This window comes from Salmo trutta, chromosome 26 (assembly GCF_901001165.1).
Source record: "Salmo trutta chromosome 26, fSalTru1.1, whole genome shotgun sequence".
In the NCBI taxonomy this organism is placed as follows: Eukaryota; Metazoa; Chordata; class Actinopteri; order Salmoniformes; family Salmonidae; genus Salmo; species Salmo trutta.
Window position 1 is genome coordinate 11072174 of NC_042982.1, and position 14724 is coordinate 11086897.

Here is a 14724-nt window from a genome sequence, read left to right on the forward strand (position 1 = left end):
ACTCGCCGTCTGCCCTGCTTTACTGTGAGCTCTGCCTGGAATGAGGGATGACAGACGGGCTGGCTGGAGCTCGAAGGTGAGGTGTCTGGATAGGTCAGCTCAGTCCCCTGGAACCCAGGCCGTGTGAAGCCTACCACAGCCCTCCACTCCGACCCCACTATTAAATCATTACAAGTCCCAGAGATCTCCTGAATCGACAAACGCAGGAACGGCCTGTAATTGAGTTTCCAAGAACCCCGACTCCTGAATTCCAACCCCCCTGAAGTCTCACTTTTCACCAGGTCTCCTCTGTTGAGTCGTCCCCTTTGGACGACTCATTTTCTATGCTTAGTTATCCGGCCCGCTGTTATCTGCAGCATCCATCTTGATGCTTTGTCATAGCTATGAATGTTCTAGTGCAGATTTCTCCTGTCTGTAGGGAGCACTGCATAAGTGGGCCACATGGAGGCGAGAACCATACAGGTGCATATTGACAGCCCTCACACCTTAGGATCACGTCAATGGATCGTCACAGAGGAGTGCTGATCTCAGATCAGTTTTGCCTTTCAGATCATTAATAAAAATGAATATAGTGACTGGGGGCCTGATCCTAGATCGGCACTCCTATTCTGAGACGCTTTGTGAGTACCGACCCAGGGCCTGTATTCATAAAGCCTCTCAGAGTAGGTGTGCTGGCATACAAAATGTATGTGAACCCTTTGGAATTACCTGGATTTCTGCATAAATTGGTCATCAAATTTGATCTGATCTTCATCTAAGTCACAACAATAGACAAACACAGTCTGCTAAACTAATAACACTCAAATGAATGTATTTTTCTTGTCTATATTGAAGACATAATTGAACCATTAACAGTGTAGGTTGGAAAAAGAACCCCAAGACTAATGACTTCTCCTAAAGCTAATTGGAGTCAGGAGTCAGCTAACCTGGAGTCCAATCAATGAGACAAGATAGGTTATGTTGGTTAGAGCTGCCTTGCCCTTTGTAAAACACACAAAATCTGAGTTTGCTATTCACTGGAAGCATTGCCTGATGTGAACCGTTACTCGAATAAAAGAGATCTCAGAAGACCTAAGATTAAGAATTGTTGACTTGCATAACGCTGGAAAGGGTTGCAAAAGTATCTCTGAAAGCCTTGGTGTTCATCAGTCCACGGTAAGACAAATTGTATTTAAATGGAGAAAGTTCAACTCTTGCAGTCATCTTTGCAGGACAGCCACTCCTAGGGAGAGTAACAGAGATGTTAGCATGTTCCAGAGATTTCTGTAAGTCTTTAGCTGATGTTCTAGGATTCTTCTTAACCCCATTGAGCACTAAACAAGAATGGTGTTCATGGGAGGACGCCACGGAAGAAGCCACTGCTGTCCATATAAAACATTGCTGCACGTCTGAAGTTTGCAAAAGTGCACCTGGATGTTCCACAGCGCTACTGGCAAAATATTCTGTGGACAGATGAAACTACAGTTGAGTTGTTTGGAAGTTGTTTGGAAGGAACACGCAACACTATGTGTGGAGAAAAAAGGCACAGCACACCAACATCAAAACCTCATCCAAACTGTAAAGTATGATGGAGGGAGCATCATGGTTTGTGGCTGCTTTGCTGCTGAACAGTTTGCTATCATCAACAGAAAAATGAATTCCCAAGTTTATCAAGACATTTTGCTGGAGAATGTAAGGTTATCTGTCTGCCAATTGAAGCTCAACAGAAGTTGGGTGATGCAACAGGACAACAACCCAAAACACAGAAGTAAATCAACAACAGAATGGCTTCAACAGAAGAAAATACACCTTCTGGAGTGGCCCAGTCAGAGTCCTGACCTCAACCCGATTGAAATGCTGTAGCATGACCTCAAGAGAGCGGTTCACACCAGACATCCCAAGAATATTGCTGAACTGAAACAGTTTTGTGAAGAGGAATGATCCAAAACTCCTGACCGTTGTGCAGGTCTGATCCGCAACTATAGAAAACATTTGGTTGAGGTTATTGCTGCCAAAGGAGGGTCAACCAGTTATTAAATCCAAGGGTTCACATATTGTTCCACCCTGCACTATGAATGTTTACATGGTGTGTTCAATAAAGATATGAAAATGTAAAATTGTTTGTGTGTTATTAGTTTAAGCAGACTGTGTTTGTCTATTGTTGTGACCTAGATGAAGATCAGATCAAATTTGATGACCAATTTATGCGGAAATCCAGATATTCCAAAGGGTTCACATACTTTTTCTTGCCACTGTACACAGTAGACGGGGGACCTGATCCTAGATCAGCCGACCTACTCCGAGGCTTGAAGGACAAAACACAATAGAGGAGCACCAGAGTAAAGCTGTCAGATCTCGTTTCATTATTCCTCGGGGAGGTTGACGTTAATCTCTCCGCTGAGTTTGTTTGGTATGTTTAGCGCCGTTGAGTTTGGAGGTGATGGAATGTTTTTTTTACATAGGTCGCTAGAACCCCTGGCTTTAAGAGTTGAGCGTTACACACACACACAGTCATGGACACACACAGGCAGAGTTAGTTTCCATGTGAGGGGCTTTGGGGCCAGCTGGGCTCAGGATTGGGATGTAGTAGAGAGGCTGTTAAGGGGTTTTTAGGTGCTGTACCTTGTCCTTGGCAGCACTGAGCAGCAAATATGTAGCTTTGTAGTTTAGCCCCTCTACGTTCCCAGAAAGCGATTCCAAGAAATTCCACTACATTTTTTTCAGGGCTTTGTTGATGACTGACCTGATTGTGATGGGAGTCTGGATGGTGAATCTCATTCAACACGTAATACATAGCCTTCTTATTCAAGACGAATACTATAATATTATAATACTATACCCTTCAGTTCTACTACTTTCCCTGGCTCTTATGGACTGATAGATGTCCTGACGTCACCACTACCGAGACTTTACATCACTACCAAGGATTTATCTGGGTTCAAAGTCCTAATGCCTTTGTTTTACAGCAACTTAAAACCCTTTGTAGAGGACGGATTGTTCCACTTTATTTATTTCTCAGCCTCTTCTCGTGTGTGTGTGTGTGTGTGTGTGAGAGAGAGATGGGGATTAACCTACTGCAGCTTGGAAATAGATTGGAGTGACTCGCACTCGCAACAGCACCCCCACCCTGGTGTTGTGTTCTGTGTCTGACTCTCTCTCTCTCTGTGGTCCTCTAGTGACTGGACTTGGAAGTCTCTACCTTAGAGACTTAACCCTGACAAAGGGGGCTTCATTGCACAGACACACAGTGTATGACAATCTTATGCAGGTGGTTGTAAGTGGAGTCAGGGATAGCTCCACTGTCACTCAGTTTCTTTCCCCTTCAGAAATATGCGTCTTGGATTTAGAAGCAAGAGATCCCTGCACTGGCAAAAACTGTGTGTCTGTGTGTGTGTGTGTGTGTGTGTGTGTGTGTCTAATCAAGGCAAAGTAGAATGTGGCCTTGGGTAAGCCCAGCTCTGTCCCGTGTGTATCCATGCCCTGCCTCTCCGGGATTCTGAGTCGGGACTGGGAGTGAGCTGGACGTCTATGGACAGCAGAGCTGGTCGCTGGTCCCAGCAGCATCCCACTTCACCCCAGGTAGGACACCTCTCTTTCTCCCTCTCACCCACCATTCTAAGCTATCATCACCTTGGAACTGACCTGTTGTAGGATTGCTTTTTCTCCAATTCCACAGACTTTCAGCAGTCTTAAGATTTAACACACATTCATATGGGTTTGTGTACAGGGAATAGAATGAAATACTGAGTGAAAATGTTAACTAGGATATAATAAACAGCCCTTTTTCAGGACCCTGTCTTTCAGAGTTAATTCGTAAAATTCAAATAACTTCACAGATCTTCATTCTAAAGGGTTTAAACACTGTTTCCCGTGCTTGTTCAATGAAGCATAAACAATTAATGAACATGCACCTGTGGAACGGTCGGTAAGACACCAACAGCTTACAGACGGTAGGCAATTAAGGTCACAGTTATGAAAACTTAGGACACTAAAGAGGCCTTTCTACTGACTCTGAAAAACACCAAAAGAAAGATACCCAGGGTCCCTGCTCATCTGCGTGAACGTGCCTTAGGCATGTTGCAAGGAGGCATGAGGACTGCAGATGTGGCCAGGGCAATAAATTCCAATGTCCGTACTGTGAGACGCCTAAGACAACGCTACAGGGAGACAGGATGGACAGCTGATCGTCCTCGCAGTGGCAGACCACGTGTAAAACACCTGCACAGGATCGGTACATCCGAACATCACACCTGCGGGACAGGTACAGGATGGCAACAACAACTGCCCGAGTTTCACCAGGAATGCACAATCCCTCCTTCAGTGCTCAGACTGTCCGCAATAGGCTGAGAGAGGCTGGACTGAAGGCTTGTAGGCCTGTTGTAAGGTAGGTTCTCACCAGACATCACCGGCAACAAAGTTGCCTATGGGCACAAACCCACCATCGCTGGACCAGACAGGACTGGCAAAAAGTGCTCTTTACTGACGAGTCGCGGTTTTGTCTTACCAAGGGTGATGGTCGGATTCGCGTTTATCGTCGAAGGAATGAGCGTTACACCGAGGCCTGTACTCTGGAGCGGGATCGATGTGGAGGGTCCATCATGATCTGGAACGGTGTGTCACAGCATCATCGGACTGAGCTTGTTGTCATTGTAGGCAATCTCAACGCTGTGCGTTACAGGGAAGACATGCTCCTCCCTCATGTGGTACCCTTCCTGCAGGCGCATCCTGACATGACCCTCCAGCATGACAATGCCACCAGCCATACTGCTCGTTCTGTGCGTGATATCCTGCAAGACAGGAATGTCAGTGTTCTGCCATGGCCAGCGAAGAGCCCGGATCTCAATCCCATTGAGCACGTCTGGTACCTGTTGGATCGGAGGGTGAGGGCTACGGCCATTCCCCCCAGAAATGTCCGGGAACTTGCAGGCGCCTTGATGGAAGAGTGGGGTAACATCTCACTGCAAGAACTGTCAAATCTGGTGCAGTCCACGAGGAGGAGATGCACTGTAGTAATGCAGCTGGTGGCCACACCAGATACTGACTGTTACTTTTGACCCCCCCCCTTTGTTCAAGGACACATTATTCCATTTCTGTTAGTCACATGTCTGTGGAACTTGTTCAGTTTATGTCTCAGTTGTTGAATCTTGTTATGTTCATAAAAATATTTACACATGTTAAGTTTGCTGAAAATAAACGCAGTTGACAGTGAGAGGACGTTTCTTTTTTTGCTGAGTTTACGTACTGTATGAATACACAACAACACATGTTTTTCCCAGCCTCTCAAACAACCATAAAGTAATGGTTCCATATCTGTAAATCATCGGTTCTCAAACTTGGATGGCCTTGCTGTTTAGCGTTGGGAAACTCACCAGGGAGAATCAATGGAGATTACTGTAGGCCTGTTTGATAGGGTCCAGGTAGTGCTTGTTTGAGCCCTTCACACCTGCTGGGGATTATTGCTGTTAGTTATTCTATTATTCATCCTCTTCTGAATCATATACCATTGTGGTGTGTGACTTGCTATAATGACCGCAATACGTTCTATATGTTTGTCCCAAATTGAACAGAACCCTTAATCCCAGCCCTGTGTTGTTGTTATGCTGAGACTGAGTGAGTGCAGTTCCTCTGAGCTGTACCAGAGGGAGCTCTTCTCTCCCTGAGCCGGCGTCAGCCGGGACAATCCCAGTCTGTTGTGTTGATGAGAAGTACTCTGTCGAGACAGACTGAGGGCCTAGAGGGAGAAGAGAGTCTGGTAGGAATGACTGTGGCGCTGAGAAGAGGAGGGTGAGAGAGAAGAGGTAGAGAGAGAGAGAGATTGTGGTGAGGGAGAGTGTCTCAGGGGGTTGGGTTGGGTTGTAAGCAAAAAGACACATTTCCGTTCTCTGGGGAGGGCAGTGAGAGGGAGAGAAACGATATGTGGTCGTTTCTACCTAGCTTCGTTGAATACACTGACTAAGTCATTCTGGATAAGAACTTCTGCTAAAAGTAAAATGGGGAGGGCAGGGAGGGAGTGAGAGGGGGAGGAGGGCAGGGAGAGAGTGAGATGAGGGGGAGATTAGGATCCTAACTTGCTGATAGAGGGGAGCTGCCAGTGATTGTAATTGAAGAGATGAAAAGGTCCCATGGCTCCCTCCCTCCCTACAGTATCCCCTGCCCTGGTCCTCTTGTGTTTTCTGGCTAATCTTACTCTCTCTATCCATCTCCCTCTCTCTGTCTGTCTCTACCGCCCTCCCTACCTTCCTCTCTCTCTACCTCTGTCTCACTTTCCTCCTTTCTCTCGGTCTGCCTTTCTATTTTCCCCTTGATCGCAACACATTTTTCACGTGGCACACACAGAGACATACTTGCTCACACATGAACGTCAGACAGTTCAGGTGTTAATGAGAGTGCTGACTTGTCCCATGCTGTTAGGAGTCCGAGCCTCCCAGCGTAAATCCTTGTTTTTCTTTCCTACTCTACGATGGAGATGTGTAGAGCTTTTTTTTTTTTTTTTTTTTTTTACAGCTATTACTGTGTCGCTAAGCTACACGGGGTTGCTCAAGACCCAGTATGACTGATTTGAATGTGGGAACCACATTTAGTCAGAGGAAACTGCAACACACTTTTGAATAGTTTAAAGGTTAAGATGCTTATCCTCAAGTCAACAGGAGGTCAAGAGGCCCCAGTAACCATAAATGAATGGAATCACAATGGATAAATTCCGTTAAGTGTAGACCTTTTAGATATGAAATGATAGATAGCAATGCTATCTTCTAGCCAGTAGGGTGAGGTTCGTTATCTGATCTGCCTAGTTCAGACCGGGAGATGGTGGGGAGCATCTCCAACAAAGAGGCAAGAAGAGGGAGTTCCCCTACTTGGCATGGCACACTTGACATTTTCCAAACATTTCTTTATCTGGATGTATTCCACCTTACCAAGGAAGTGGGAAAAATGCCTATTACTCTGAGGGAGGGTTGGAGAGTGGAGACGTCTTAGTTGATTGTGTTTTAGACAGATGCAGCAGAGGCCTTTCAGACTGCTGGTACCTAATGGCTTCCTAAAGGTCTGGCTTTTAGAGTGATCTTGGTTTGCGTTGGTTCGGAAGGGCACGACGTGGGCACTGGTAAATCATATGGCAAACAGCACCGTGGCAGGAGTAGTTCTTCATATGCTTCCTGTAAGTGCTTGTTTAATTGTCGTGTGTGTGTGTGTTGGGTGTTGTTGATTATTCCCAGGGGATAAGCACACTATCCTTCAATCTATAGTTCAGTGTATGGGGTTCCTATCGCAGACTGCTTCCTACCGCTTGGTGATTGGCTTGTTATTTTTAGTTTGGAGAGCTGAGTGAGATTAAAGATGCTTTTGGACTGCTTATTTGTTGTTCTTCTGCGTTGCTGTGTAACGTGCAACGCTGCTCGTCCAGTACTTCAAACTAACTCTCCTCATTTCATCATGACATTATTCACTTATTGTTTACACTATTTTGTTATTTTGAGAGGAAATGCGTAGCCTACAACTCAACTCCTCTTTTTGGCTGGAGATGTTTGCGAAACCATGCAATAATATTGCCCGGTGGGATGAGACAACCATTGCAAATGGGGAGAAGAGGGGGTCAACAGGTCAATGGTGAAGGAGGATACGGTCCGGTTGAGTGACAGCTCCTTCACAGAAACCCTTCATCACCGCCAAATACATCTTGATAAGCATATCAGCCGCAAACCACTCATAATGTCACTCTTAGATGTCTTCCTATGTTGTCTTGAAAACCAATTCTCTGGTCGAGCCAACACAGACTGCACTTCTGGGTAAGTCTTAGTTTTGTCAACATGCTCTCTCAGGACTTTTAATCCTCTAGCACCACTGTCTGGCTTTCTATTTCTGGTTTCTGGACCCTACCTTTTAATGTTCAGGGTCAACCATCACAGTGATTCAGTTGATGAGAACAGCTACATGATCACCGTTGAACATTTCAGTCTGTAGACTCTGTGGAGCTGCTAGAGGTTTTTCGTCAGGCTGTCTGTGAATGTGTCTGTCTGTGAACGTGTCTGTCTGTGAATGTGTCTGTCAGGGAATGATGTCTGCGGGGATTCTCCGTGCTTTGGTCACAGCTAGCCATGGAGACGATGGGATGCTTTGGTCACAGCTAGCCATGGAGACGATGGGATGCTTTGGTCACAGCTAGCCATGGAGACGATGGGATGCTTTGGTCACAGCTAGCCATGGGGACGATGGGATGCTTTGGTCACAGCTAGCCATGGGGACGATGGGATGCTTTGGTCACAGCTAGCCATGGGGACGAGGGGATGCTTTGGTCACAGCTAGCCATGGGGACGATGGGATGCTTTGGTCACAGCTAGCCATGGGGACGAGGGGATGCTTTGGTCACAGCTAGCCATGGGGACGAGGGGATGCAATGGTCACAGCTAGCCATGGGGACGAGGGGATGCTTTGGTCACAGCTAGCCATGGGGACGAGGGGATGCTTTGGTCACAGCTAGCCATGGGGACGAGGGGATGCTTTGGTCACAGCTAGCCATGGGGACGAGGGGATGCTTTGGTCACAGCTAGCCATGGGGACGAGGGGATGCTTTGGTCACAGCTAGCCATGGGGACGAGGGGATGCTTTGGTCACAGCTAGCCATGGGGACGATGCTTTGACGGCTTGTGATAAAACAACACAGAGAGGGGCTCTGTAAGGTGAGACCAACAAAGGCCTTGGTAAATCATCCACCATTCATTGTCTTCAATATTCCATAACTGATTAGGAGCGTAGATTGTAGTCCAGCGATGACAGGCGATAGTGGTGCAGCTAACAGATGTCTGGAACTTTATCTAGGTTGTCATAAAAAAATGGCTATTTTTTCCCACATAGATGTAAAAAGGAAGTAAGCAGTAAGAAAATATGATTATGTATAGGAAAGAGAGAGAAGGAGAAAGAGGGAGACAGAGAGAGTGGAGGAATAGGGACACAGAGAGAGAGAGAGAGAGAGAGAGAGAGAGTGGAGGAATAGGGACACAGAGAGAGAGAGAGAGAGAGAGAGAGTGGAGGAATAGGGACACACAGAGAGAGAGAGAGAGAGAGAGAGAGTGGAGGAATAGGGACACACACAGAGAGAGAGAGAGAGAGAGAGAGTGGAGGAAGAGGGACACACAGAGAGAGAGAGAGAGTGGAGGAAGAGGGACACACAGAGAGAGAGAGAGAGTGGAGGAAGAGGGACACACAGAGAGAGAGAGTGGAGGAAGAGGGACACACAGAGAGAGAGAGAGAGAGAGAGTGGAGGAAGAGGGACACACAGAGAGAGAGAGAGAGAGAGAGAGAGAGTGGAGGAATAGGGACACACAGAGAGAGAGAGAGAGAGAGAGAGAGAGAGGAGAGAGAGAGAGAGAGAGAGAGAGAGAGAGAGAGAGAGAGAGAGAGAGAGAGAGAGAGAGAGAGAGAGAGAGAGAGAGAGAGAGGAGAGAGAGAGAGAGAGAGAGAGAGAGAGAGAGAGAGTGGAGGAAGAGGGACACACAGAGAGAGAGAGAGAGAGTGGAGGAAGAGGGACACAGAGAGAGAGAGAGTGGAGGAAGAGGGACACACAGAGAGAGAGAGTGGAGGAAGAGGGACACACAGAAAGAGAGAGAGTGGAGGAAGAGGGACACACAGAGAGAGAGAGAGAGAGAGAGAGAGAGAGAGAGAGTGGAGGAAGAGGGACACACAGAGAGAGAGAGAGAGAGAGTGGAGGAAGAGGGACACACAGAGAGAGAGAGAGAGAGTGGAGGAATAGGGACACACAGAGAGAGAGAGAGAGAGAGAGAGAGAGAGAGAGAGTGGAGGAATAGGGACACAGAGAGAGAGAGAGAGAGAGTGGAGGAATAGGGACACAGAGAGAGAGAGAGAGAGAGAGAGTGGAGGAAGAGGGACACACAGAGAGAGAGAGAGAGAGAGAGAGAGTGGAGGAAGAGGGTGTAAGAAACTCCAGCGGGGGTGTAGGGGGAGTGTCTGTACGTGTTCTTCAGAGGGACGGTGGTGAGTACCACCCTGACACAGACCCCCACATAACTACGGAACCACTGCACGGTAGGGCTGCATTCTGGACATTGTGTGTGTGTGTGTGTGTTTGTGTGTGTGTGTGTGTGTGTGTGTGTGTGTGTGTGTGTGTGTGTGTGTTTCTCAATGGTTCTATGCATATATGTGTTTGTGCCAGACCAAACTTCAACGTGTGTATAGTGTGAGGTTTGAGTGCTCTACTGGGCAAACAGTCTGTCTTGATGTGTTTACGCACGCTTACACACAGCACGCTTACACACAGCACTCTTACACACAGCACGCTTACACACAGCACGCTTACACACAGCACGCTTACACACAGCACGCTTACACACAGCACGTTTACGCAACAGGAGAGCATCATGTAAGTTCTAGTGGAAAAAGTTCCATTGGGTTTTACCTCGTGTGTTGCACTCTTTCTACCTCATCCTATTTGGTAGTATGTTCTGTTATATCCTGTATTTATTTTGTTTTTCACTTTGTTACACTCCTTGAAGAGTGCAAGTTGAAGCAATTCTCACTTGTAATGTGGACTTGCAGTTGAATTGTCTGATTTGAAGCGTGTCTGATTTGAAGCAACGTCGACCAAAGTGCATGCCCCATAGACACTAGATACAGTGGTGATAGGGGTGAAGATCATATTATGTGTTCGGGTTCCTCGTTGTCTTACACGAAAACAAGAACTACTCCCTCTAGAAACCCCCAATTGTGATTTATTATTTTTTTTTGCTTCCAGAGACGGCTTGAGTTGATTCCTTGTCCGCTGCTCAATATTTCTACTATACATCATTTGTTTGTCTCTGTAACAGAACAATAATGCTCAGAGTTGGCTGCATTGTTGAATCTTTGTTAATGTAACGTAAAGTGGTCAGTGGCAGACATTGGATGTCCCCCCCCCCCATATTAAAGCATTTTAATTTCATGTTTTTAATGTCAAGTGTACAGTACAGGGAAATGCCTTTCTTCCAAGCTTACGCTATGATAACCTTGACAAAAGTGCATTTTCTTCATAGCTCCAAATTGCTCCTATTTTCAGAACTTGTAGGATTCTTGTGGGATCTGATCGCAATGATATTTCAAATATGATGTTCAATGATTTCATTCTCATCTGGAATATCTTTGATTATGAAGTGGTTGTTTGACGTTTCTCAGTGACGAGCTAATGTAAGTGCTATACGGCAACCCAGAGAGTCAAAAATACAGTACTTTAGAGCAAGTTTAATTTATCTGATTAGGTTGAACTAATTGTTACCCCCAGTATTTCAGCTGCACTTTATCAGGAAGTACCTATTTGGGTGTCGCCCTTTGCACTCTTTCTTCCAGCTGTTGTTTTCTCATCTTAATTCATGAATATCCATCAAGACTCTGCTTCCACCTCCTGTATGTCAGTCCAGGTGCCCTATGCAGCTTGGATAGGAGCATTCTGCGTGACTGATAGGGGTACGGACTGGAATTCCATGGAGAATTGCTGGACAATTACTTTTAATTGGGATAATGGCATTCCATTTGAATTAATTCTCCCTTTCCCATTAAATTCCAATTGAAGCAAACGAGTATAAACAAGCCGATTAGCGCCAAAACCTTTTTTTTTCTTCTCCTTTTTTCAGTTTAACTAATTTCTTACTCAAATCATGGGACTTCTTAAGCGGGGTATGTGATCAACGTTTGTAAATAAAACAAACGGCAAAATAAAAAATGTGAGTCAATGTATGATAGTGCATATTTAATCCATTTTTTAGATTGATACAACTATGTTTATGATCGCTGTCAAAGGTGATCAGTCTGCAATTTTTACGACGCACAATGATTTTTATTTTTTTCCTTTCAGTGTGAAATTCAAACATAGAAAACGTGGTAGGATTTAGAGCCCTGTCGCAAACTACATCTCTCAGGAGACGTCTGTTTGAAGAAAATAGCTTCATAATGATGTGAATAAATACATTGTGGAAGAGGAAGGCTAGTAAATAGAAGGATATCATGTGGTTTCAGCTACAGTCATCATACATGGAGCTCTCCAAATGTTCCATTATATAAGTACACTACTTTATTAAATTACTATATTGTGAGTCTGTACATTACACCAATATTACTTGACACTAGTACACTACTTTTTCAGTCTATTGCTAGACTTATATTCTGTCTAACATATATGTGTATATGGATTAAATGAAATGTAAATGATATTGCTCAATAATGGACATTAAAACGACCCAGAATGAAGGGTAGTTACAGTAAAATTTCAAATAAAATGTTTAACAAACAGGCAACACAATAGAATGGACAGGAGAAATTCTCCTGTTGGACACTTTGCATATAACTGTGGTAAATATCTACTGTGACCACGCTGAAAAGTAGTTCAACATAAAAATACATTTAAAAAGTAGTTAAACATACAAATAAAAAAGGGGTTAAAAATTCAAAGTAGTTAGATATTTTATTTTCTGTAAAAAAAACAAATTCTTAATTTGATTTAACCAGTCATTTGAAGTTCATAAAACATGATATCTTGATTATACTCATACTGTCAAAAGAAAAATGAGGACCAAGTACTATAGAAGAAGAATTTGTGGGTGATACATGTTTTCTTCTAGAAAATATGTGTTATCAGGGTATCAAGTAACAATTTTCACTATCAAAATCAGAGGAAGTCGGTTGGTTTGGGGATGCATATCCCCCTATCAACTTGTTCCACCCTGCCTTAACACACCGACTGCACATTGACTTCATCTATCAAACTATGTACTTCTTCTAACTGTTTTTCTTCCTTTCAAATCTTGTTGCTGCCTGTATATTTTTTTCCCCCTTTTCGTTTAATGTATGTGGTGAAGTTCAACTTTCGTATTTCATCTCCAAATGTATAGAGACCCAAGAAATCAGATGTGATTGTAGCTTCGGGCAGTTACAACAATGTCAAGAAAGAAAATAAACAAACGTGTTCTAACAGAATCCCCTCAGGCCATCTTTGGCAGGGACTTTCACATTTCCCCCAGTGTTTCACACTTTTAACCCCATAGTGACGTATTACCAGTCAGTCTCAGTGACTTCCCCCATTTGTCTCCATCTTTCCCTGTGCTCACTAACCACTCAGGATATTCCAGAGAAGCCAAAAACAAACACCACAAACCATTAGAGGGAAAAAATACACAATTAATTCACAATGGTAAATAACACAAGTGTTGTTGTGTTTGTGTTGCAGTCTGGTACCGGTTGTGTCCCCATTGGCGTTTGTCATAAAAGGCGGTGGAACGAGGCAAAGCTTCCCACCTGGCCCAGCCACACCTGCTCTCTCTCTCTCTCTCTCTCTCTCTCTCTCTCTCTCTCTCTCTCTCTCTCTATGCTACGCCTCATCCCCTGATGGGCACCTCATCACACCGTGCCAAAAGTCCACCGTCGCTGCTAACAACCACACCACACCCCTAACCGCCGGCCATCGCCATGGAGATGACGCAGTCAATGATGATGGACAGAGAGAACGAAGGAGGAGAGAAAGAGAAAGGGGAGGAGTCATCGCAGGAGAACGGCAGAATCATGCTGGCTGACGGAGGGGTGGCAGAGAAGGGGGACCCCAAAGTGAACTCTGGTGGGGGGTCAGGAGGGGTGTCCAACGGGTACCCCACATCCACAGCGCAGAGCCCAAAGGAGGGAGCGGGGGGTGTACCCGCAGGGGCCCCCAGGACTCTAGTGGTCCAGCAGACCAGTCTGGACCGGCCCCGGGAGACCTGGAGCAAGAAGATGGACTTTCTGTTGTCTGTGATTGGCTACGCCGTGGACCTGGGAAATGTGTGGCGCTTCCCCTACATCTGCTACCAAAACGGCGGAGGTGAGACTAGGGGCCCTGTTCATTTGAGCACGCTGTTGCAAAAAGCTAAAATAAGCATTTCTTATTAGACAATTCTAGGTACTCCCTCCTTCTTTCAGGCTGTAATCTTCCGTTTGGTGTCTAATGAACACGACCCAGGTTGAGGGAAAAAGTAACACCGGGAAGGAGCGAATCTGTAGCTGGGGAAAGGGAGGTTGAGGAAATTGACAGATTAAACTAAACCATCTACTGTATACTGGTGACAATAAGCATTAATGCAGATTGAATATAGTTTTTCACCCAACATCTTTCCACACTTAATCATATAGCTAGATAAAGAACCATAAAACAAGATGGATAAATCAGACACAGCGTCTGTAAAACACAGAATGTTCAAACCAACCAAAACGTGGATCAAATGAACATCTACACCTCGGACAGAAATAGCACTGGGGTAAATACATACACGTTAAACCTTGTGTCTTCTGTAATGAATGTTCATTTAATGTTCCCAGATGTTTACAAGGGGACTCTGCTGTCCTCCCTGCCTTTCTACAACTCTCCCCCTCACATCAAATACAGGCCTCCGATTCCATTTCATTCAATTTGCAATAATAAAATCTTTGCAATATCCTGTTTCTCTGTTTAGTGGGAGCGAGGGAAAGACAGAAAGAGAGATGGAGACAGGGAGACACTTAATAGAAGCAACACTATTAATTGTCTGTTTTTATGAGAGTGGCTTCAATCTATTCTCTCTCTCTCTCTCTTTCTCTCTCTCTATCTCTCTCTCTCTCTCCTCTCTCTCCTTTTCTCTCTCTCTCTCTCTCTTCCTTTCTCCTCTTCAGTCTCGTCTTTCTCTCTCTCTCTTTCTCTCTCTCTTCTCTCTCTCTCTCTTCTCTCTCTCTCTCTCTCCTCTTTCTCTCTCTTCTCTCTCTCTC

General features: G+C 45.1%; 1 protein-coding gene across 1 annotated transcript in view; it reads left to right on the top strand.

Moving 5' to 3' along the window:
* Positions 1-2206: 2206 nt before the first annotated feature.
* Positions 2207-14724, top strand: part of LOC115162800 (sodium-dependent serotonin transporter-like) — a 22168-nt gene continuing 9650 nt past the window's right edge. Inside the window, exons 1-3 of the mRNA XM_029714225.1 lie at positions 2207-3558; positions 13184-13861; positions 14302-14368. Coding sequence (XP_029570085.1) covers positions 13423-13861; positions 14302-14368 — 506 coding nt within the window. The 5' untranslated portion in view covers positions 2207-3558; positions 13184-13422. The remainder of the gene's footprint in view (positions 3559-13183; positions 13862-14301; positions 14369-14724) is intronic.